The sequence below is a fragment of the Rhagoletis pomonella genome, unplaced genomic scaffold, assembly GCF_013731165.1.
Source record: "Rhagoletis pomonella isolate Grant_MI unplaced genomic scaffold, Rhpom_1.0 Rhpom_scaffold_00013, whole genome shotgun sequence".
Classification (NCBI taxonomy): Eukaryota; Metazoa; Arthropoda; class Insecta; order Diptera; family Tephritidae; genus Rhagoletis; species Rhagoletis pomonella.
This window is the reverse complement of record NW_023458567.1, coordinates 10,400,081-10,422,079: the sequence shown is the minus strand read 5'-3', so window position 1 is coordinate 10,422,079 and position 21,999 is coordinate 10,400,081. Positions and strand designations below refer to the sequence as shown.

At 35.7% G+C, this 21,999-nt stretch overlaps 1 protein-coding gene across 7 annotated transcripts in view; it reads right to left on the bottom strand.

Annotated features, from left to right (window-relative positions):
* Positions 1-21,999, bottom strand: part of LOC118748757 (optomotor-blind protein) — a 341,761-nt gene that overhangs the window by 16,133 nt on the left and 303,629 nt on the right. For all 7 annotated transcript variants that reach the window (XM_036483409.1, XM_036483415.1, XM_036483414.1 and 4 more), the window contains 2 exons: positions 6,011-6,157; positions 4,562-4,638 (listed from right to left, as the gene is read on the bottom strand). In XM_036483409.1, the coding sequence (XP_036339302.1) occupies positions 4,562-4,638; positions 6,011-6,157 (224 nt within the window). The remainder of the gene's footprint in view (positions 1-4,561; positions 4,639-6,010; positions 6,158-21,999) is intronic.

Sequence of the window (21,999 nt, the reverse complement as noted above, 5' to 3'; positions counted from 1 at the left end):
TTATTTTTTCTGCTATCTTCAATGACTGCCTTGGTGCGAATAGTTGTGTGGGAGCACGCTTTTTGATGCGCAATGTTCGCACTGACAGCTGACACTTGTCAAGCGTTGGCACATACAAGTCACTTACGAGTCACGGCACCCTGTGAGGGATTGAAAGATAGAGTGATTGATATGGTGGTTTATTTTTTTCTAAGTAAATTATTTTTAATGCGATTTCGAAAGGAGGGAAATATTGGAAAATTAGACGAGGAGCATTATTGAAGAAAGTAGTTGACTACAAATTTATTAAAAATTACAAATTTGATGTATGAAGCTTTCTATCAAAAATATTTAAATTTAAAATTTGTATACAAAATTATAAAAGCCGGTTTCGCCAGCAATTTAAATTTAAAATGATTTTTTATTTTCTTTCAATTTCCATGAAAAATTAAAAAAAAAAATTAAAATTATTTTCCACTCAAATTGGTTTCGTGAAACTGGCTTTTAATATATTAACTTTTATAATTAATTTTTTTTATATTTCTATTTGCTTATGTATGGAAGGCTATTTGAGTTTAGAAAAAAATCGGGAACAATTTTAGGAAAAATAATTTTCGAAAATGGCCAAATTTTGTTGAAGAATAGGGCTATTAGAAAATAATTTACACTCAAAAACTTGAGGGAATAGTAACTTATATATGTTCGAAAAAAAAGGATTTGTTAGTTTTTGGGAGAAAAAGTATGTACATGTAATTCTTTATAAATCAGTCGTAATTTGAAAGCTTTCTAATTTTTCTTTTAGAATGACTGAAGAGAACCATACGTACATATGTTATTTTTTTGTAATTTTTATAATTTTTAGAAGAAAAATTAGAAATTTCGTAATTTGATTAACAGAATTATAATTAAAAACAGTTTCTTTTCGATTTTTGAGGAAAACAAACTAAAATATAATAAAAAGAGAATATGTTTTTAGTGCAAGAAAAGTCTTTTAAATCTTTATGAATTCCCTCAGCAAAAAAAAATTAATTGGTTAATAAAATAAAATCTTAATTATTTTGCCTATTTAGAAGAAAAACTGGCAAGTTCAAAATTTCAAAAAAATATCTTTTAAATCTTGAATTATACTTAGATCAATTTTGCAAAAACTAAAAAATTCCAAATAAAAACAAGTGAACATTTTTCTTCGAAAAATGCTAGTCGAAATAGAAAATATGTTGATTAAATATTCCGAAATTTAAATTTGTTTTTATTATTATTAGTTTATGTTTAGACATTTTAAAATAATAGAATAATAAATATTTTAAAATGAAAAACGTTTTAACCAAAAATTCAAAATTAAAAAAAGTCTTCCAAATCTTTGTATTAAATACGATTTTATATTCTCTTTTGATCAATTCTTCGGAAAACATTAAAATTTGCAAATGAAAAACAGGGGAAAATTTCCTTAGAAATAAATTATAAGCATTTTTTTTTCGAAAAATGTTTATTTCTCTGTACGCAAAAAATTCTAAAAAAATATTATAAAATATATTTCTATATATAAATTTCTAATTTGTTAAGTAAACAAATTTTAAGTGTTGTTTAATGGATATTGCCGAAAACATAAAAGTTTGTAAAAATTGCTTCGAAAGAGAACCTTAATTTTTACATAATCAGGGAATTTATTTTCCAATTTTGTTAATTGCCCTTTTTATGCAAAAAAAGTATCCAGTAGCAAGACATATTATAGTTTCTAGAATTCTATAAGATTTTAAATAAACAGGAGCTTTCAATCATTTCATGCTCGTAGTAGAACATTTCCACCTTGTAACAACAACAAAAATTATTTCACCAGCGCTCAGCGCATTTTTTTTCTTCCTCCTCCTCTTTCTATCTCCTTATTATCCTTGACTGTGACGAAGGAATGCTGTGCGTATCAGTGACAGGAAACGGAAATCCATGTTGATTGATTGATTTTAATTTCCTGCCACAACAAACATGCACAATTGCAAATTTGACTTTTTGATTGTGTCCGTCACACACACCCACTTACATTCAAATACCCGCACACAAATCTACTCAATACAAGCATACAAGTAGACAAATTTGTTTGTGGTAGCATCATGAGCTGAAACTCAGCCACTCGAGGGAGAACGGAAAAGTTACCAGTGTCGGAAGCAGCTATGTCAGCAAGTCATCGAGCGGTGGGCGGACGTGAGCAGGCTGCCTGGCTGTCGTACGTCATGCCGCGGTGGCAAATAAATGTACATACAAATCTGTAGCTGTAGAAATTACGATAGCAGCCAGGCGCAGCAGCATCACAAAATCACGGAAGCAGTGAAATGTATGACAGGCAACTTAAGTCCAGCAGGATAATAGGATGTACGCGCGTGCAGAAGTTAGCGAGCACTATCGGCGAGGGGATGCATGGCTATTATGGTGCTGTGGGTTAAAGTCGTCACACATTACGGCTGCCTAACTGTCAGTTATGGAGCTGGTCAGTCAATCACAGATTTTGCAGTAACATAAGTAAGCAGTCAAAGATAATCACTCAGTCAGGAAGGTATCTATTCAGTGATTGAGTTGCCGTTTTTCGGGAATTTGCCTTTGAATTTTCCAGTGCATTGGCGTAGGGTGTAGTGGAGTAAAAAGTGCGCAAGAAAATGGCAAAACAGAAATGAGCGATCCGGTGATTACGAGTTTGGAAGCTACAGCTGGTTTGAAAACTATTACTAGATAATTTGTTCAAAAGAAATTCAGATAACTAATTTGGAAATAGAACTGATTTAAAAAAGATCTCTAGTATGTAAATAATTCAGCTTAAGAAGATCGGCATAAGAGTTCGTTGTTGTTGTTACAATATCATAAAAACTCAAAGAGTTTTTGGCTTATGTTTGGGGAGTGATCCGCCTTTGTCCAGATACAAATCTGGTTCGTTTTGGGTATGTAGACCCCACTGGCATATAAACGAGTTCGTCACTTAAGCCAGTTGTCCTTTTGGTATCTGGCTCCGTCTGAGTGTTTCGCCAGTCATCCATAAAATGTGGCAACCTTAATTTTCAAGCTCGGTTTAGAAATCTGAAACTTCCAGTAGATGTTTTTTCCAACTAAATTTGCAGATTTTCATTATACATATTTCATCCCAGTTACGAATTTCTGTGCCTTTCTATCTACTATTCTACAATTTCCAACGTTTTTAATTTCGTTCCATTTCGTTTTATTTCGTTCCATTTCATACCGTTTCGTTTCACTTCATCTCATATCATTTCCTTAAAGTTCACTTCTCGCATTCAACTTTAATACTTTCATTTCATTCCGTTCCGTTCCATCCCACTTCGTTTCATTTCCGTTGATTACATTTCATCTCATTTCATTTCGTTTGTTTAATTTTATTTCGATTCGCTTTACTTTTTCCATTCCATTTCATTTCATTTCATTCCTTTCATATCATTTCATTTTTAGTCATTTTACTTCATTTAATTTGAATTCGTATCATCTATCTCAATCCGTTTTATTAAAGTCTTAGTTCAATTTAATTTAATTTTACCTTTTTCCATTTCGTTTCATTTCATTCCGCCTCATTCCATACCATTTAAAATGTTTTGTTTCCTTATTAACCCGCTTCAGTTCCATCCTCTTCCCTTCAACATTTCTTTTCCTACTCGCCCTTTCGCCACCAACCAAACTCTCTCGCTCTCTCATTGTCATTCGAACAGAGCACAGCAAAAAAGCTGTTGTCATCTCACTGTGGGCGTAGTCCAACTGTCAACTGTCATGATATTCAGTTACACCACACATAAAAATGACAACTCTATAAACATTGGCAACGCCTCAAAGCTCAAACACAGATTTCGCGTGCCAAGTTGTCAGTTGTGGCTGAAATAGCACAAAGCTGAAATGCTCAGCATGGCCAAGTAGCCAGCCAATTCCATGAGCAACCCAACCAGCCAGCTAGACATCCAACCAGGCAGCCAGTAAACTCGCCGTGTTGGCCAACAGTCAACGCCCACTTTCACATAAATATCAACGACGGTATTAAGAAATTGACTTGGATATATCATTTACAGTAGCTGGCTGACAGGCGCGACAGTGGAGAGAAGGCAAAGCTACGGTGGCCGATGTAAGGAGGAGGCAACTGGTGCACTGTGGCAAGAATACTTCCGCGTGGAAGACAAACAACGCCGCGGTGGCTAAATGAGCAATCATCGTGACTGGCGATTGGTGCGACTGGTGTTGGCATTTGCTTTCACCGAAATCGCAACCGCGAGAATGTCAGTTGTTTGAAATTACCGCTATACATACATACATATTACTCTCGTTCGAACGGAAGCGCGCTGATGGGAATGAAGAGCCAGCAGCGCACAAAAGCGCTTGTCATTTCGACGCTGACACTTGCAGGCAGGCATACGACTTGCAATGTCATTGCTTTGACAGCCCATTTAATGGCAATTCAGGCGGCAGCGAAGTTAGGCAGTGAACTACTTAAAAAAAGGGGGAGGTGTTCTAAGCAAACTGAGCACATCTCAACTTTTAATGGAATTTACTTTTTGATAATTTTTTTTTTTTGTATTTCATTGCACAAAACTTTAGTGATACTTACTTCTTTTCCCGCTTGCCAGCGCCGGTATCACGAAAGCCCTTCGCAAAGGGATTGTTATCGATTTTTAATTGAGTAATCTGCAAGAGTGAAAGAGATAAAAGGATAGTATAAGATATGAGAGCGGTTAGATAATGTTTGTTATTAATTTTTAATCCTTAAAAATATTTTAATTTTTTACAAAATATATTTTATATAAAATGTTATATATATTTTCTAGTTATGAAACATTTTTTACGATTTATTAAAAAAAACAAGTTTTACAAATTTTTATTTGCAGTAAAAATTGTTTTAATAATCTCTGTTTTAAAGTTTCACGAAAGCAATTTAAGTGAAAAATTATTTTTGTATTTGAATTTAATAAGGAAACTTGCAGAAAAAAATCATTTTCCACTTAAATCGCTTTTGTGAAACCGGCAGTAAAACTTTCCATACAGTTTTTTGGAAAGTTCAAGCAAAATTTAAATTGTAATAGTTTAGATTTTTGATTTTCTGCTTGATCTGTTAAAAAAAAATATCATATCGATATATAAAATTTTGTAACGAGAAAAAAATTATAAAAATTTTAATATTTTTATGACTTGCTATCATTAAAAAATATGATTTTTAATTATATAAACTTAAATATTAAACGACTAAAATATAAAAAATGAAAAAAGATAAAAGTAAACTTTTTTGTTTAATATCAACTTATCGAACAAATTTCTTTGAAACTTTACAACAATTTTCAAAATAAGTTTTATAATGGTATTTAAATTTTACTATCTAAAAATTATTATTCCCGAAATAATTATGAAATTTCTTAAAACTGGAAAAAATTGTTAGTGTAAAATGAAAAACCCAATTTTTTGTTCTTTAATACCATAAAAAGCTCTAAATAATGAAAAAAACTTTATCTAATACATATATTCTTTTTAATAAAATATTTTTTTTTTGAAATTTTATAATGATTTTTACCATTTTTATAAAGTTTTGTTTGTAATTGTCATTTTGCTTAACTTTAGTCCAATAAATGTAAAGATACATTTTTTTAAACCTCTGAAAAAAGAAATTTGGGAAATCGAGAAAAAAACAGATATTTATGCAATTCTCTTAATAATACGCAAAAGTTATAGGGTAAAAATTTTTTATACTTTTTGTACCCAAAAAAAAAATATTAATCAATTTTAAAATAAATTTATTGGTTTTTTTATCTAGTCGTGCAAAAGCCATTTTTTTCTACAGTTTTTAATCGTAAAAATTATTAAATTTTAAGTTTTTGCTTTTAAATTTAAAAGGTTTTAAATTTATTTTTCAGCTTATAAATATGTTTTTCCAAAATGTTAATCGTGAAAATTATTATTTTAAATTTTTTTTAAATTTAGTATTTTACCAAAATTGTTTCTAAATAAATATAAATAATATATATAAATTATAAATACTTAAAAATTTCACTCATATTCTCTTGCTCACCTTCTCATTTTGATATGCTGTAACGGCTATAAATTCGGTCTCCTTGAAAACATACGTCCGAAATGTCGAATACGGCAGCTTGAGTATATCATTGGCTCGCACCAAATGGAAACGTGGCTGGTATTTATGCATTGAATTGAGTATCGTCTGTTTGGAAGAGAGAAAAAGAAGTAACATAAACGCATTAGTATGGAGTTATTCACTTTAGAAATAAATATTGTTTCAATAAAAAAATTACAAGAGCAAGTGAGTGAGTGATAATGAAAATGAAAAAAATTAAATTAAAAAAAATATGGTGAGTGTTTTTGGTGTAGAAAAAACTTAGCTTTTTCCAGAATTAAATCAGTTTACAATTATCTAGAAAAGTTTTAGATGAGTTAAAACAAAAATATTCTTTGCTTAGTATAACAAAAAAAAATCTAGAGAATAAAAAAATTAAAAAATATTTCAGAAGTTTTTCTCGCCTTAGATCACTGAAATTCTATCAATTCCGGCAGGTACTTCAATATCACGATAACTTTAAATAAAGTGGACAGCTGATTGTGAGTGCCCACTTCTTGCAAAGAAATAAATTATAACAGTATCGCTATCTATGACTATTTTCCACATTCGCTTGCCAAATGTGTACTTTTAATATTTATGTATTTTTTCTCACAACCAACTACATACTTTTCTGCGCAGCCAAACATATTTTCTAGCTAATGCCAATTGACAACTGCAATGAATTGGCAATTATTTATAACCAATTGATATATCTTTAGCCAGACTACAAGACGTTATGTGCATTCTGAATTCACCGTTGCTGCCATAAATAATCGCACATTCGTACACATGTGAGGGCATGTATGTATGCACGTATGTATGTATGTATGTGCGAAAATTCAGTGTGTGATTTTAGTGTTACCACAAACATCATAAGTGGCATACTCTTGCATTCCACATTAAATATTGCATGCAATTGCCACTAGTTGTTGATGTGGTTGTTTGTTGTTGCTTTGAGAAGTCATGTTAACACTTGAATGCCAAATTCATTTGGCCACTGCCTAAATCACTTAGGCAGTTGGCTTTAGACTTTGTGGAAATCGTAAAAATTTTAACTGACTAAATAAATGTATTTGGATTTATTTTGCTGCTCGTCTGGCCGATGCGCGAGTGAGTGGGAGAGGAAGTTGTATAGTACATGCATATGTATATATATGTATATGTACACTGGCGATCAAATGTGAGTGCACGGAGATTTTTTGTTAAATATTTGCAATGTTTTTAAAGTTAAAATTCTTTTGTTATTTTTTTAATAAAAATATGCTTTAATCAAAACCACATAAGTCAAACTTTCATACTTTACACAGAACTTAGTAAAATTCAAACAATTTTCATCTAAATTTTGAACTTTTTAATCTGAACTACTTATGTGAAAACAAGTAATTTTTAGCAAAAAAAACCGACTTCAACTCTCATATAAAAAAAAAATATATATTTATCTCATGATCCACTGATCGGATCTTAACCACATAAGTATGGGACTACCTCTGAGATACTACCTTTCCAATGCAAAAAGAATTATCGAAATCGGTTGACGTGGTCCAAAGTTATGCAGTAACATACATAAAAAAGAAAAAAAAAGAAAAAATAAAAAAAAATAGAATATAAAAATATTCCGACGAACTGATAACCTCCTCTTTTCTTGGAAGTCGGTTAAAAACCAAAATCCGTCGCAAAAAAATCATTAAAAATAATTGCGATTTACCAAAATACATAACCGATGTACCGCTACCCAAAATTTTTCTAAAAACTCGGGTTAAGTAGCTCAAAATGTAGATGAAAAATTGTTGAATTTTTCTTAGCTCTGTATAAAGTTTGAAAGTTTGACATATGTGGTTTTGATTAAAGCGTGAAAATAATTTTCTTAAAGAAATAACAAAAAAAAATCTAACTTCAAAAACATTCCGACTATTTAACAAAAATCACCATGCACTCAGTTTTCATCGCCAGTGTAGGTACTTATGAGTGAACAAGTCAACTAGTGGAGAGTTGTAGGTGTGGATTATCAGCAGTGGTTACAGCAGCACTAAAGCTAATGCAGAGATGATGAACATTTTTTTGGACAAAAAAGTTTTAGTTTGAAAAAAATTTGAAAATATAACGCTAGTTTGAAATTTAAGGGGGAAACAATTAAGAAAAATACAAATATTTTAATATTTTAGATTTAGACTCTTAAAATCCTGAATTTAGGAGAAAGACATTATAAAGAGATATCTAAAATATTTGTCCAAAAATTTGAAATATTTTTAAATTTAAATGTACATAATTTTAAAGAAAATAAAAACAGATATTAAAAACCTGAAACTGCATTCAAATATACTATACATATGCATATGTATATTAACCAACTTAAAAACGATTTTTTCGAATAAAAACTAAAAACGCAAAAAGTTCAAATGTCTATAAAATGAAACAAAAAAATCAAAATAAGAAACCACTGGTTTCTGAATAATAATAATTACGGTTGTTTTTAAATATAAGAATGGTACATAAATAAAAATAAAAAATAGTAATTAAAAAACGAAAAATTTCTAAATTTTAAAATATTTATAGAAAAAATGTAGTTTACAAATAAAGTTTAAATGTTATGAAAAGTGAATATTACAGAACTGTCAGAAATATGGGAAACACACAAATTTTTAATTATGATTTTTTTTTACTTCCAAATAGATATTGAAAAAACCAAACAAAAAAATTATAAAATTTTGTATAATTTAAGTTTTGTTCTGTAAAAACTAGAAAAACGTAAAAATTATATAAAAAAAAAATTCAAAAAAAAACAAAAAAAATGTTATGTCAAAGATTAGGTAAATTTAACAAAACTGAAGAGTGAATTGAGTACTTGTAATTAACATTTGAAATTTTGTGCATACATTTTAGCCAGTCTTGCCCCATTGTGCAACACCAAATACCCACAATTGAGACGCTTCAACTGAGGCATAAAGTCTAATTAAAACCGAAGTGGCTAGTCACAACACGCTTCAAGTCTAAACAGACCAGGTTCCACATATTTCATAACCCCCCACCTTTTTTTTACAGTGGTAACGACCAGCTTGCGCATATTTAAATTTGTACATATGTCCTTGCGTTTATTTATTTATATACATACATATATGCTTTATGATTAACTCACTGGGCGCCAACTATTTTATGTTTATTGTTGTACGATCTCTATATTTAAAATTTATAATCATTTTACTCTTTTTCATTGTTTTGCTGCTACCGTTGCACACAACTGGAGTGAGTGAGTAATATTAACAATTGTTTTTATGTCGTCATTCAAATGACAATTATTAGCGTTTATTACCAGACTGAATGTCAATGTGCAGGCATATAAATATGTGTTGTTGTTGCTATTATAACTATATTAATTAATGCATAAATTACTGCAACTCGCTCTAACAACAATCAATGCACCGCCGCTGTTAATACAAAAAATATACATATAATAAAAATAATAAACGATCGCAACAATGGCAATTGAAATCGAAGTGAAATATTTAATTTATGTTTGTGACAGTGTTGCCATATTTGTAATTCTCAAATGTGCGAGCGCACATACAAACTTACATGTAGCACTCGTACACAGCTGCTAGGCATTCGAACGATTGAATGAATGTGGTTAATGATGTTGTAAAAGTTAATAACATAAAAAAAGCTGCAAAACATTTTTATTCTTTATTGAAATGGCAAACACAATATGAAGTCATGTAATTAAAAAATGAGTTTGACATTATAAAATGTGGTACTAAAACTGGTGGCGAGGATAAGATTTGTATCATTATATATATATATATTTAAAGCATTTATTTTATTGTTAGTAAAACGTCAGAGCTAGAGTGAAAGAGAGAAAGAACTGAAAGTTTCTGAAAATTTACCAAAAAGGGCTAGTCTTCAAAATTATAAAGAGAAAAGTTAACAGCGACGCTTTGAGCATTTTGTAAGTGGCAAAGTTAGTTGTTAATTACCCTACAAAAGCTTCGCTAGGCTTTTAACTTGTAGAACTGTAGAACTTTTAAAATGTATTTTTTACTTCTTTTTCATTCAAGAAAGATATCCAGCTTCCCAAATTAAGCACATGAGATTTCGATATACTTCGTAAGAAATTCGAAAGCTACAGAAAAGCTCGGCCAAGGTCTTAAACTTTTTTAACAAAGCTTTATTGCTATAGATTCAACTGAACTGAAAAATATGCGTGCGAGCAGTACATATCAATGGTATAATATTAAAAAAAGCTGGACATTTTCTTTTATTTTTCTTTTCTTCTATTTTCTTTTTATCTGGTGGCTTAAACTTTCATACTTTGGAATTGTATTATTTTTTAATTTTTTATGCTGATGGAAAAGTAATGAAAAGCTTGCAAATTAAGCTTTTTCACGAGCAAAGTTTAGCTTTCTCGAGTTCAGTCCAAAAATTTGAGACCAAACAATCTCGTCGGTTACGGAAATAAGTTTTACATGCCAAGAAATTTTAAGTAAGCATTTAATTTTGCTCGCCTGAGCTTTTACCTACGGAGAAAAGCTTTAGAGAAGATACTACAACCAACTAGTTATTGTATCAGCTTTCGAAGTGCTGAATAATTGCAAAAAATTTCAAAAAGCTCCGAGAGCTCCCAAAGCTCGGAAAACTTCAGTACGGGAACTGTTCAACCTTAAGGAGTTTAGTTAAACTTTTAAGCTTTAGTTAGTTAAAGTTCAGTTAGTTAAACTTAAGAATTGACTACCTCATAGAGCACTTAATTTATGCAATATTTTTTAGACTTTCTTTAAAGTTCCGAAAGCTTCAAAAGAGTTTTATAAATCCAGTGCATATTTTTCTACAAATTTACTAATTCGTTCAGATTTTAAAAAGTCTAAAAAGCTCATAATGGCATGATAATGAGCGTTTTTTCGACCTTTGTTTTCTTGTTTCAAAATATGGAAAAGGCAAGCTTTGTATGAAAGCATGAGCGTACTTCGTGTTGTTTAGCGAATTAAATAAACTTTTATGCGAAGCCGTGCAGTGCAGTTTGTTTAAAAAGTTTCGAAAATGTTCACCAGAGCATTTTAATCAGAATTAGTTAGTTCTTAGACACATTTAGAGCTTTTGAAACTCAATATAAATTTGTCAGTCCTTACTTTAAAAATATCTCGCCGGAGTAGCTTTCTAAAGCTTTTTTGCTCGCGGCTATGTTAAATGCCCCCTCTGGCCATAGCTGTTATATTTTATATATATGTGTTTAGACATAGGGTATAAGCCAGTGATGCTCAGAGAGAGCTTTTACTCCGTGCGCGTCCATATAAAATCTACAGAGAGCTTTGAAGAGTTCCGTCCGCGAGCATCACTGGTAAAAGCTAATTTAAAAGCTGTGTAAGGCCAACAGAGCTTTTAGATTTGTCAGGATCAAACCCTGTACAGCGGTTTAAGCTTTTAAAGCTTTCTATGGATTTGACACCGACACGCAGAGAGAGATCATCACTTTTTAAATTTTTGTGAATTTTGTGCTGCGAAAAATATTAATTTGTAGGACTTGTTAGGAGAGTTTATAAGTGTTTTGGAGATTTGAGTATTCGATATTCTTTTACAGAGGAATAAAGTGCATACTTTTGAATAAAGCATATTTGTCGCCTTAAGCTTAAGATTTTTTCTCCTTTGAAATAAAATTATAAATTTAGAGGAGTTTTCAGCTTCTCTCCTCCTCCAGCCCATCATCTCCTAGTCTTGTCTTAATTTAATGGCATGCAAATCCCCAAGCAAACTACTACCTACCTACATATGTACATACATACACAAATATGTAGCAAAGCGCAAGGTTGGCGCTTAGGGAAAACAAGTAAACAAGCAAACGAATAACAAACAGCAGTCAACTTTAACAACAAAGGTTAATCATCAGTCTGATCGATTTGTCTTAATTTGCAAAAGCATTTTTACTTATTTGTGTACACAATAACATTTCGTGTTTGGACCGCACCGTTTTTGGTAAGATGTGTCGCGTACGTTGTGGTTATTGCCAATGTAGTTATTGTTGTTGCACTGATGCTGTTCCTGCTGCTGCATAAGCTCACGCTTCATGTCTGTCCGTGTGTTGGTGCGCGCTTGTTGGCGCCTTGTTTGGCATTTGATTTCAATAAATCACCAGGCAAATTAGAACCAGCAGAAAACGGTCGAGAGGCATCCACAACCGCATCGTTTGGCGTCGGCGACGGGACCGCCCAACACTCAACACGCTTGTTAATCATACACGAAACGAGCTAACTAAACGGACGGACAAGCAAAGTATACAGGAGGAGTCAAACACATGCGCACACACACACACACACACACACATACACATGGAGGATGCTGGAGCTCAAGCTCATTGCATGGATGAGTAGCTTGTTATACGAATTGAGGAGGCGGCGGCGGTGTGCCAGCGGTGCAATGCTGCATGCCACGAAATGAGACTCATCAACATGTTGTATGCACAAGCATAACTGGATAACTGCCAACAACACCAATAATCAGCATAGTACGCTATCCAGTACTTATGAGCAATCGGTAGTTGTGGCTTAAGTAAACAAGCTCGGTTTGTGCTTATGGTTGTGTTTATGCTCGAGTGTGTGTGTGTGTGTGACGACACGCCTGGCGCCAACAAACCATCAACGAAATCGCGCTGCGTACAACAGCTAACAGCTAACCGGCAATTATCCTGACGTTCTGGATTTCGGACTTTGGTTCTCAGGCTAATAAATAAATGCCACACACCAACAAACGTCGATCGCTTCCATTTTTAGAGAAGTATGTACGCGTACTTCAAGTCGTAAGCGATGAATTGTCATAATCGTTTTCTTTTGTTAAGAGGCGGGCAGAGGTATACGAAGGAGGGTTTTAAAGGTCGTAAGAAGGGAAGTATCGAGTAGCCGATAGGAAGAAAATCGGAGGCTAAAGTTTGGAAAGTCCGTACTGACCTACAGAAAAATGGAGAAGCAGAGCTTATGAGAGACATTCGTCTTATAATCTTGTACAACTTAGTGAATAAGTGGAGCAAAAGGGAAAAATCGGAGGAAACTTAAAGATTCAAACAACAAACGGCCTATGAGACCAAATTTCCACAGTTTAAAAATGCTTTTAAAAAATGTTCATAGAAGCCCTACAGCTGCTTCGATAAAGCTTATGGGCACTCTAATAATTCGAAAGTAATTCAAATGCTACATAAAAGCTCTTCAAAACTTTTAAGTTCTCCCAACAAAGCTTTATTGTCCTAGCTATTTGTACAATTTGTATACGGCTGGCACAAAATAAAAACTTTCATTGGCCAACACTGCTCTAGATTTAGACCGGTGGTGGGCACCGGCCTACTCGCGGGCAAAGTTTTTTCTAGCTTTATATATTTTTAGTATAGAAAGCTTAAAAGAGCTTTGATCACGGGCAAGCTGATGCCCACCACCGATTTAGACCTTGAATTATCCAGGCTTTTACGATTATATATCTTCTTACTAAATTCTTTTTCATGCTAATAGAAAAGTAACAAAAAATTTGCTAATGACGCTTTTTTACAAACAAAGTTGGGCATTTTTGATTTTGAAACGAAAAAAAATATAGAAAAGCTTTACTGAAAAAATATTAGCCGATCTTTCTACGCGCTGTATGTATAATGTGAAAAACTTTTCAAAAAAAAACTTTTAAAAGATCAGACTACTTGGGTACGGGAAGTATACACATTTTCAAAGTGTAGTTTAACTTTTAAAGCTCTTTAACTCAGCTAGTTCAATTTTAAAATGGACTATATTCAATAATACATATTTCTTGTTTTATTTGTGTATATTTTTTTTAGTATTTCAAAAGCTTCAAAAAAGCTTGAGATTTCCATGGCATATTGCATTGTGTAGCATATATAGGGTAACAGCGCATTCGAAATACTTAATAATAGTAAAAAAGCTTATTATATAAACTTTTCCTTCTTTCCTTAGTTAATTTTCTTTTATTTCATTTCATTTTATTTTCTTATCTTTTGGTTTTTTTGGTTTTGTTTCCTTTTTTCTTTTCTTTCCCCAGAATGTGGCCTAGACTCGATCAAGTAGCTTCTGCTTCATCATTTATCTTACACCGTTTCTACATCTGTGAATCGGACTCACTGAAACTCAGAACTTAATAACAGAAAGTGTGAACGTTAACTTGGAGTTTGGAGTAACACTTGGAGTTCGATAAACATCCATCACTAGCTGGTATTCCCTTTAGATGGCCGTTCGGTATTAACCAACCCCAATAATAGCCATGAGAATGGTCAAACTGAGGCCACATCCACTCTGATAACCAGGATACCTAGTCAGATATTGCAGGAAATTTCATAGTGGATAAGTTGGTCAGAAAAAGAGAGAGTGGCAGTACCCTTAACTATTTGACTCTGGACTAATAGTGGACAGTTGGTCTACTCTTAGGGAGATGGGCGTCGTGCCGACTCAGCAAACGCTAGGCGGGAACTAGGAAATAGGCGACTTTAAGGTCATTCTTCCTGGGCTCGCAAAGTCAAAAACGTCTGTCTATTAGGAGAATTAATAGGTACTCAGCCGGAGAGATTAAATATCACACCAAATCACCAGCATCGCAGCGCTTAGAGGACGATGAGGTGGAATTAACTCAACACTCTCTCTTATGCAGCTTAGTTACGGCCGAAGTACCTTACATATAATCAGCTCTGAGGAGATTTCTGAGACTGAGTAGTAGTATCACAAAGAAACCATAAGCATAAGTTCAAGTTTATTCTCACTTGGGGCAACCAACTTAACACTACCTGAGGTAGGGTTCTTAAAATGTGAAATATTAGTTCAACGAGAGCTTTTGGAACCGCATTTGGAATCGGAAATCGAAAGTCATAGATAAAAGTGTTCATAAAACTTCTTTTCTTCCTTCCCGCCTGATTTTTAAGCATACCTGGCTACTTTTCTCTTAATCTCTCTTTAATAGAGAGAACTGTTGGCAAGAACATAAGAAAACATAATTTGTAAATGTTTTGGCAATATTTAGGCGATTTGTCGTTTATTGTTGGCGCATAGCCACTATCACTCATATGTGGTTACACGTTTCTACTCGAAACGCTGCCGGCCACTTGGTATTATAGGTCATATAGAGGAGAGGTTAGAACACAAAATGGCCAATGAACACGTAATCCCACAATTAGCGACAGCAAGCGCCTACTGTAGCAACCAGTGCGGCTGAAGCTGAAGCTGCTGAGTGGAACAAATTAATCGTCAAACAACACATCCAAAGTTGGTAGCGTAAAATCGCTGAGTCTTGTTTTTCAATTTTTTACTCATTTATTTATCCGCTTGTTTATAACTTTTTTGTTTGGCTTTTGCTAGACCGCCCGCATTCACACGCATACTATGACAACTTTAGCGCTGCTTTAACACCATCCCGGAATGCCGGTTTCGCACGCCGTTCAGGCAGGCAATCAACGCGTCGGTCCACGGTGGTCCACCGCGGCATCCTCCAGCGAACCTGTCTCGCCTCCGTTAATTTAACGCTTTCTCTAAATAATGTCATCTCGCCAACGTTGACGCGAACGCGTGCAAATGAAGTGATGACCCAAGCGCCCATATACCTACACACTTATGTGTGTATATGTAATTATATATGCTCGTACATAAATATAGGTGTGTGCGTTTGCTTCATGGCACATTTTCAAAGATTCTCATCACAAGCAATTTAGCTTGTCTTCTTGCCTGTGTGCTGCTGGACATACTTTTGCCTTGCCTTGTTACCGCAGCAAAGTTAATTAGTCAGCAGGCGAACGAACACCCGCTCACGCTTTGACGCTTCGACGCAGCAATTTTTTGTTTTTTTTAACTTGTTGCCAATATTTTTTAAATTATTATTTTTTTCTTCTCATGCCACACTAGTCGCAGCGCCATTTTTGTGTCCGTGTTGCTACACGTTCGCTCGCTTGTTCTCACATTTTGTTAGCTCAGCACTATTTAAATGCTACCAAGCCACCGATCTTCAGGTGGTACTACGCCACGTTCAAGCCAACCAGCAGATCAGCTTGTTCATCTCCTTCTTCATTGCAACTCACTAAACTTCGTGTAGCGCTTAATGAATGTGCGATTAAGTGGCTGATAAAAATTACATGCTATAAAAAATTGTTTCGTATTGATGAGAAATATAAATGACAACATTCAATATTGTTTGTGATGTGTGTGTGTGTGTGTGTCAGCTCATAATTTTTTGGTCTTCTTCTAGGAAATAAGGAAGATGGCAACAGCTGAGCTGGGAATATTGTGAAGACCATATGAGCAACAAAATTGCTTCATAAATGCATAGATACAATTAATATGTTAGTTGAAAAAATGGAGGCGTTTCAGGTATACTGACCGAGGAAGAAAACGCGAGCTTGCTCAATTTTATGCGCGACGCAATTGGCTTTAAAAGAAACGTACCTCAACTTCCAGCAGAAGTTAATTAAGACATTAGCACAGTGCACTTCGACGTGTTAGAAGTTCCATGATTTCAAATAAGGTAAGAATGGGATGTTAGGGTTGCAAGGCGAAAATGCGACATTACTAATAGAGAATGTAATTGGGGCTAGCTTCTACTCGGGAGGCCTGAGGTCTACAATAAATTCCAAGCAGAAATCTTTGCCGCATATTATAAGACAGGGAACCTAATAGAACACTGTTCGACTCTAAAAGAAAATGTCAGTTGTCTCGGTGAAAGCACTGGGTTTAAAAGTAGTGAAGTCGAGAAATATTTCAAAATGGCACGCATCGCCTGCGTCTATGGGACATGTTGTTAAGGGAACAAGGATATGATGAAGTGCAAGAGCACGGAACTTACTTGAAAAGAAACTACACAAATGTCCAGGATGAGAGTATACTACTATCTTTATGGCCGAGATTAAACCAAGGATTGAAACACTGTCCAAACCCGCAAAGGGTCCCAAGTACTCTTTGATTTGCTTGATGGAAGAAACTATGTACTCTATTGCAACGAGATAAATTAATAGTTTAGCCTACAGTACAATAAAATATTGGCACAATAATGCTTAGTGTGATGAGCCCCTTGTCTTTCGCACCAAGGCATTCATTTAGGTTTCCACGTAGAGTCCTGATATGAAGACGGAAACCATCCGTATGGGGATTTTACTGTCTAAGAAAACATTTATCACATATGCTTAATTTGAGCTCGAACTTTTCATCTTATGATTAGACAATCCATTGCACAGGCGACAAAACCTTATCCTTCCATATAACTAATATTGTTATTAAGGATCAGTGGACTAGGTATGTTTAGTATCTTCGCGAGACTCTTAAATGAATGAACTATCGTCAGAAGCTTTTATCCCAAAATTTCAAATATTAATCAATGCCTTGTAAGACACTTCACTGTTGTCGCAATTGTGGACTGAAGACCTGACTAGACTATTCTGGAAAGCCTATGCACAGACAAACTACTGATAGGTTAGGTTGAAAAGGCTGCCTTCGTCCAACGTAGGAGAGAAGCACACTTAGACCCAGTGGGTCCGTTGTGATACCAATTGAAGGCTGGAATTCCAACCCAGAAAATAACCAGTTAGCTAGAAAGCCTGATTATCTTAAGCCGGCCAGACAGACCAAAAGACGGTGGTCAAATGAGCGTCTCCAAGCCCACATAAAGGCAGGGCAGTGACAAAGGTAGTGTTCCACACTCTCAATTTCGTCCACGTCGCGGCAACTACAGCAGAAGTAATTGGCCAGTAAATCCATTCTGCTAGCATGCCCTCCCATTAAGCAGCGGCTAGTAATGATACCGATCACCAGACTTAGTAGAGGACGTTCTAACCGAATGAGTGCGTCCGATCTTTTCTTGAGGAGCTGGGCCAGATTCGTGGAGTCGTCTCACAGGTGGGTTCTTCCAACCAACTTTACTTTGCCTACTCGACGAAGTATGTTCTGAGCCATGTCTTGCAGGTAACAGATTGCTCGCTTCACAATTACTCGCAAGCTCGTCGCTGCACAATTATCTTGAATTTCTCTATGGCCTGGCATCCACAATGTGAGTAGTAGACTTTAAAGCTAAATCGTTTATGACTTTACTACGTTCTATCGCAGTTATTGATGAGGTCTCGCAGCCATCCAGTGATTTGATAACTGTTTGGCTATCGTAGTATGTATGTAGTTACTGAAAGCAGGTTAAGAGAAGATTGGATAAGTCTGTTTTATAGCCGCGAGTTTCGCTTCGAAGACACTGTCCAAGAGGACGCTGAAGTATTTCACTTCATTAGACAGCGGCAGTGCTACGTCGTTTAATGTAGGAAGTTGAAATAGAGGGATAAAAACTCAAAATGTTTCGTATAATATACAAATTGATATATAATACCAATTGAATTGTTCATCCCAATTAGGAGGAATGAGCTCGAATTGCCCTGTAAGACCAAAATTAGGCTTAGATTTTTTCCTATCTCTTTGAGACTTAAATACCCGCAGATGCAGGATTAACAGGCAGACGCAAAAATTGGGGTTAAAAATGTCAACTTGACTCGTGATCACCGGCAGTCGCTGAAAGTAGATGAAGATCCCGAGTAAGCTCATGAAACCAAGGTGGAAATGTCTTGCGAAATGAAAATTTCAAGTACGGCAATGAAGAACGCCTGCTATGAACTAAGTCCTCGCCGATAGACAGTTTACAAAAATGTAGCCTTGGAATACAGAGAATTTAACGAAAGGTGCCAAAACAGTTTGTGGACTTAAGTAACTGTGATGACAAGCCCGACATTTATTGAACATCTCAAGTACAAGTCAATTGAAGATGACGGCTTAAGTGAGTAAAGCCTGAAAAGTAGTAGGATGTGATCGTTTGGCTTTTAAAATCAACTTATTCTTTAAAATCAACTTAACTTCGATTGCTACTAGTCTCCAAAAGGCCAACTTCTAAAAAAAGGTTGAAATTGGCAACACCAAAAATGAAGGCATAGTAGCCATACAGCGCCATCCTCCGACAGTCGAAAGCTTATTTTACAAACAAAATGGCGCGCGCGCGGCCCACACAACGCGTGCAAACAGGCAAAGAAACACCAAAGACGTTACAGGTACACCTTCAAGACGACGGCGAAGGTAAAAAATGGCGTGGCGTGGCGTGGTGTGGCGTCGACTTTCGCGCGGTGTGGTGATGATACTAGTGACGCTGCTGCACGTCGAGGTGCGTTGTAACAATGGCGCGCAAGATCAGCACACAGACAAACACACTCAAAATAGTGCGCTCCACCAATGCTTTGGTGGGCAACAAAACCTTTGGCAAACAAACAAAACGACCAACGAGCGAAAGACTATGGAGCAAAGAAACCGCGAGCCTGCCAGTTAGGCAGTCATGCAGTTCGCAAGTCAGCCAGCCAGCCAACCAGCCAGCCAGCCATAACCCGTGGGACGTCCAAGTGCATAAGACGCCCGGTGTGGCCTCTATGCCGTAGAGTGGCAATTCCTCCTGAGCTAGTGTCGAAGGCTATAGCGGCGTGCCGGGCGCTGAGTGGTGGCGAAACGCGCGTGTGGGGTCCTCCAACGGACGGTCGTGTTGCAGTTTATTTTGTGATTTTGTAATTTTTTTTTGCGATTTTGCTCTCATAAATAGGTGCACAAGGCAATGGCGCTGTGGCTGCGACTGCGGCTGTGGCTGTCGTTGACTGTGTGGCATGACGTGACTGCCGCCACGACGAATAAAGTGATCAAATGAGTGGCTAAGAAAAAAAAAAACAACGATGAATAAAAATAAAAGTGAATGGGTGGTGACGTTGATGTGGCGATCTAGCGCGCTATGAATGCAACAACTTTGGCGGCATGAGAAGGCAAGCAGCAAGAAGAAGAAGGCAGGGATAAGCGCGAGAGCTGACTGCCATGCAGTGCGCGCTTACCTCTAAGTTGACTAGGCGAGGCTATAAATTTATCGAATCAATAGCATGTTGTTATAATTTTTTTGCTACCTCATTGTTGTTGTAGCAAGCTTAATGTGCTTTGTTGCTATGTGTTGTCGTTTTTATTCCACTTTTTCCAACGAGTGTCTGCAACATGAGTGCGCGGCGCTTTTTAAAAACCCAACGCCTGTGACTAAAATGTCGATTTTGTGTAAAAAAAATGTTGTCCCCTTTTTTTAGATTTTTCCCTTCGTGCGACCAGCTCGATGGACAGAAAAAATTATGGTAATTAAAAACAGCGAACCCCAATGAGCTTGAAAAATATATAAAAGTGTTTTTGATTACGATTTCATTTTTTTTTTTTAGTTTTCGAGCCAAGGCTGCGCAGTAGTGGGCGCGCGGGCCGAGGCGCATTGTATTTCGATTGATATAAGCGCTGCAAACTTGTCGCGCGCGCGCGCGCTGTGCGGTCTTACAACAACCACAACAACAACGAGCAGCCAACTACCACTACAGCAACAACAAATTACAAGTCATAATCAAGCAGCAGACAACAGGCAGTCAACGAGTTAAACGGGCCAATCTCATATTTATGCGCTTACTTAGTACAACATGTATATGTACAATATATTGAAGCGCTGTAACGCCATCTTTCAACAGTCAGCAGAATCTGTATACCACAAATATATTTGTAAGTCGTTGTGTCTCATTCGATTCGATTCGTTTAACATTTCATAGGCATAAAGCAATTAAAAGCCACGGCAACTTTAACGCGCTCCTCTGTTTTTATTGTTTTTGTTCTCGTTTTTTTTGTCATTGCTGTCGCCAACCTCCTCATCAGCGTCGCGCAGCAGCAGCAGCAGCAGCACCAACCAAGATACAGCTATTAACGAATCAAATCAATATTTTATGTGTACACCGCCGCCACCGCCACCGCCTCCGCCGCTGTACGTTCGTTGATCCCATTGAGGCAGCTCTGTGTGTGCCTAAATTGAGTGTGCGCTACATAGCTAGCAGCTTATATATTTATTGGCATATATTATTACTTCTTTGTATTAAGGTATTAAAGCTAATAAATGCGTCGACAACACCATAAGCGGCGGCACTGGTGGATGGAAATAATGCGCGCTGCAGTTGCTTGGGTGGTCTGCTGGTGCGACTGTGGCAGTTGACGGTTGAGAAGGCTAGAGCAAGAATAGCGCTGTGTTTTGCATGGGCAATGATTGGTTGGCATGAGGCTTAAAATGTTAAGAAACTTGAAGTGCAGAGTGACTACTAAATAAATAAATTATGTTGCAAGTAAAGTCTAGTTTTTATTCGAGTCGTATGAAAATGTGGATGCTAAAGGCTAAGTGTAAGACTTCTAATTTTGTGCTGAGCATATCCGTACGAGAGTTGATGTCTACCCTCAGTTAACCTGCCGAAAAGTATGCGGCTTAGATTTAGAATAACCCGAATATGCTTATATATAGCTTTAAGTTACTTTAAAGTGTGTAAGAGTACAACTAAGTAATCCCGGCATATCACTGTATACTTTTCTAAAATTTATATTTGATACAAATGGTTTGAGCGGCTGTTAAGCGAACAAAATAATTGTGGGCGTTCCTCGGCACATTGTGACCAATTTTGTCGTACAGCTTTCGGACTGTTAATATGAGTTCAGTTTGAAATATTTATCTATTTAACTACACCATAAAGCTCCTCAAGGCAGAGATCACCTTTAAATTTCCACTGAAGAATTATGGATGGTAGTCCATTTTCACACAGATTTTCAGACTCAGATCTCTTTCATTTTTACGATCTACATAGCTTCTCGTTAGAAGAAGAATAGTCCAACGCATTATCTGCTGTGATCTGATCTACGATCTAACCGTGGAATAAAAAACGGGACTAGAAGTGCTGCAAATATTAAATCAAAGCGACAGGCACTAAATACCCACTTAGCCGCTCCGGTCAGTGAATAGCTTATGGAATTTATAGTTTTAGTCATGGCGACTATCCCTGAAGACACTGTCCGCATTGAAAAAGGACTGAGTGCGTCCTTACGCGCGGAAGAAGTAAAAATTGTTCATCTTCATCTTCATCTTCATCTTCATCTTCATCTTCATCT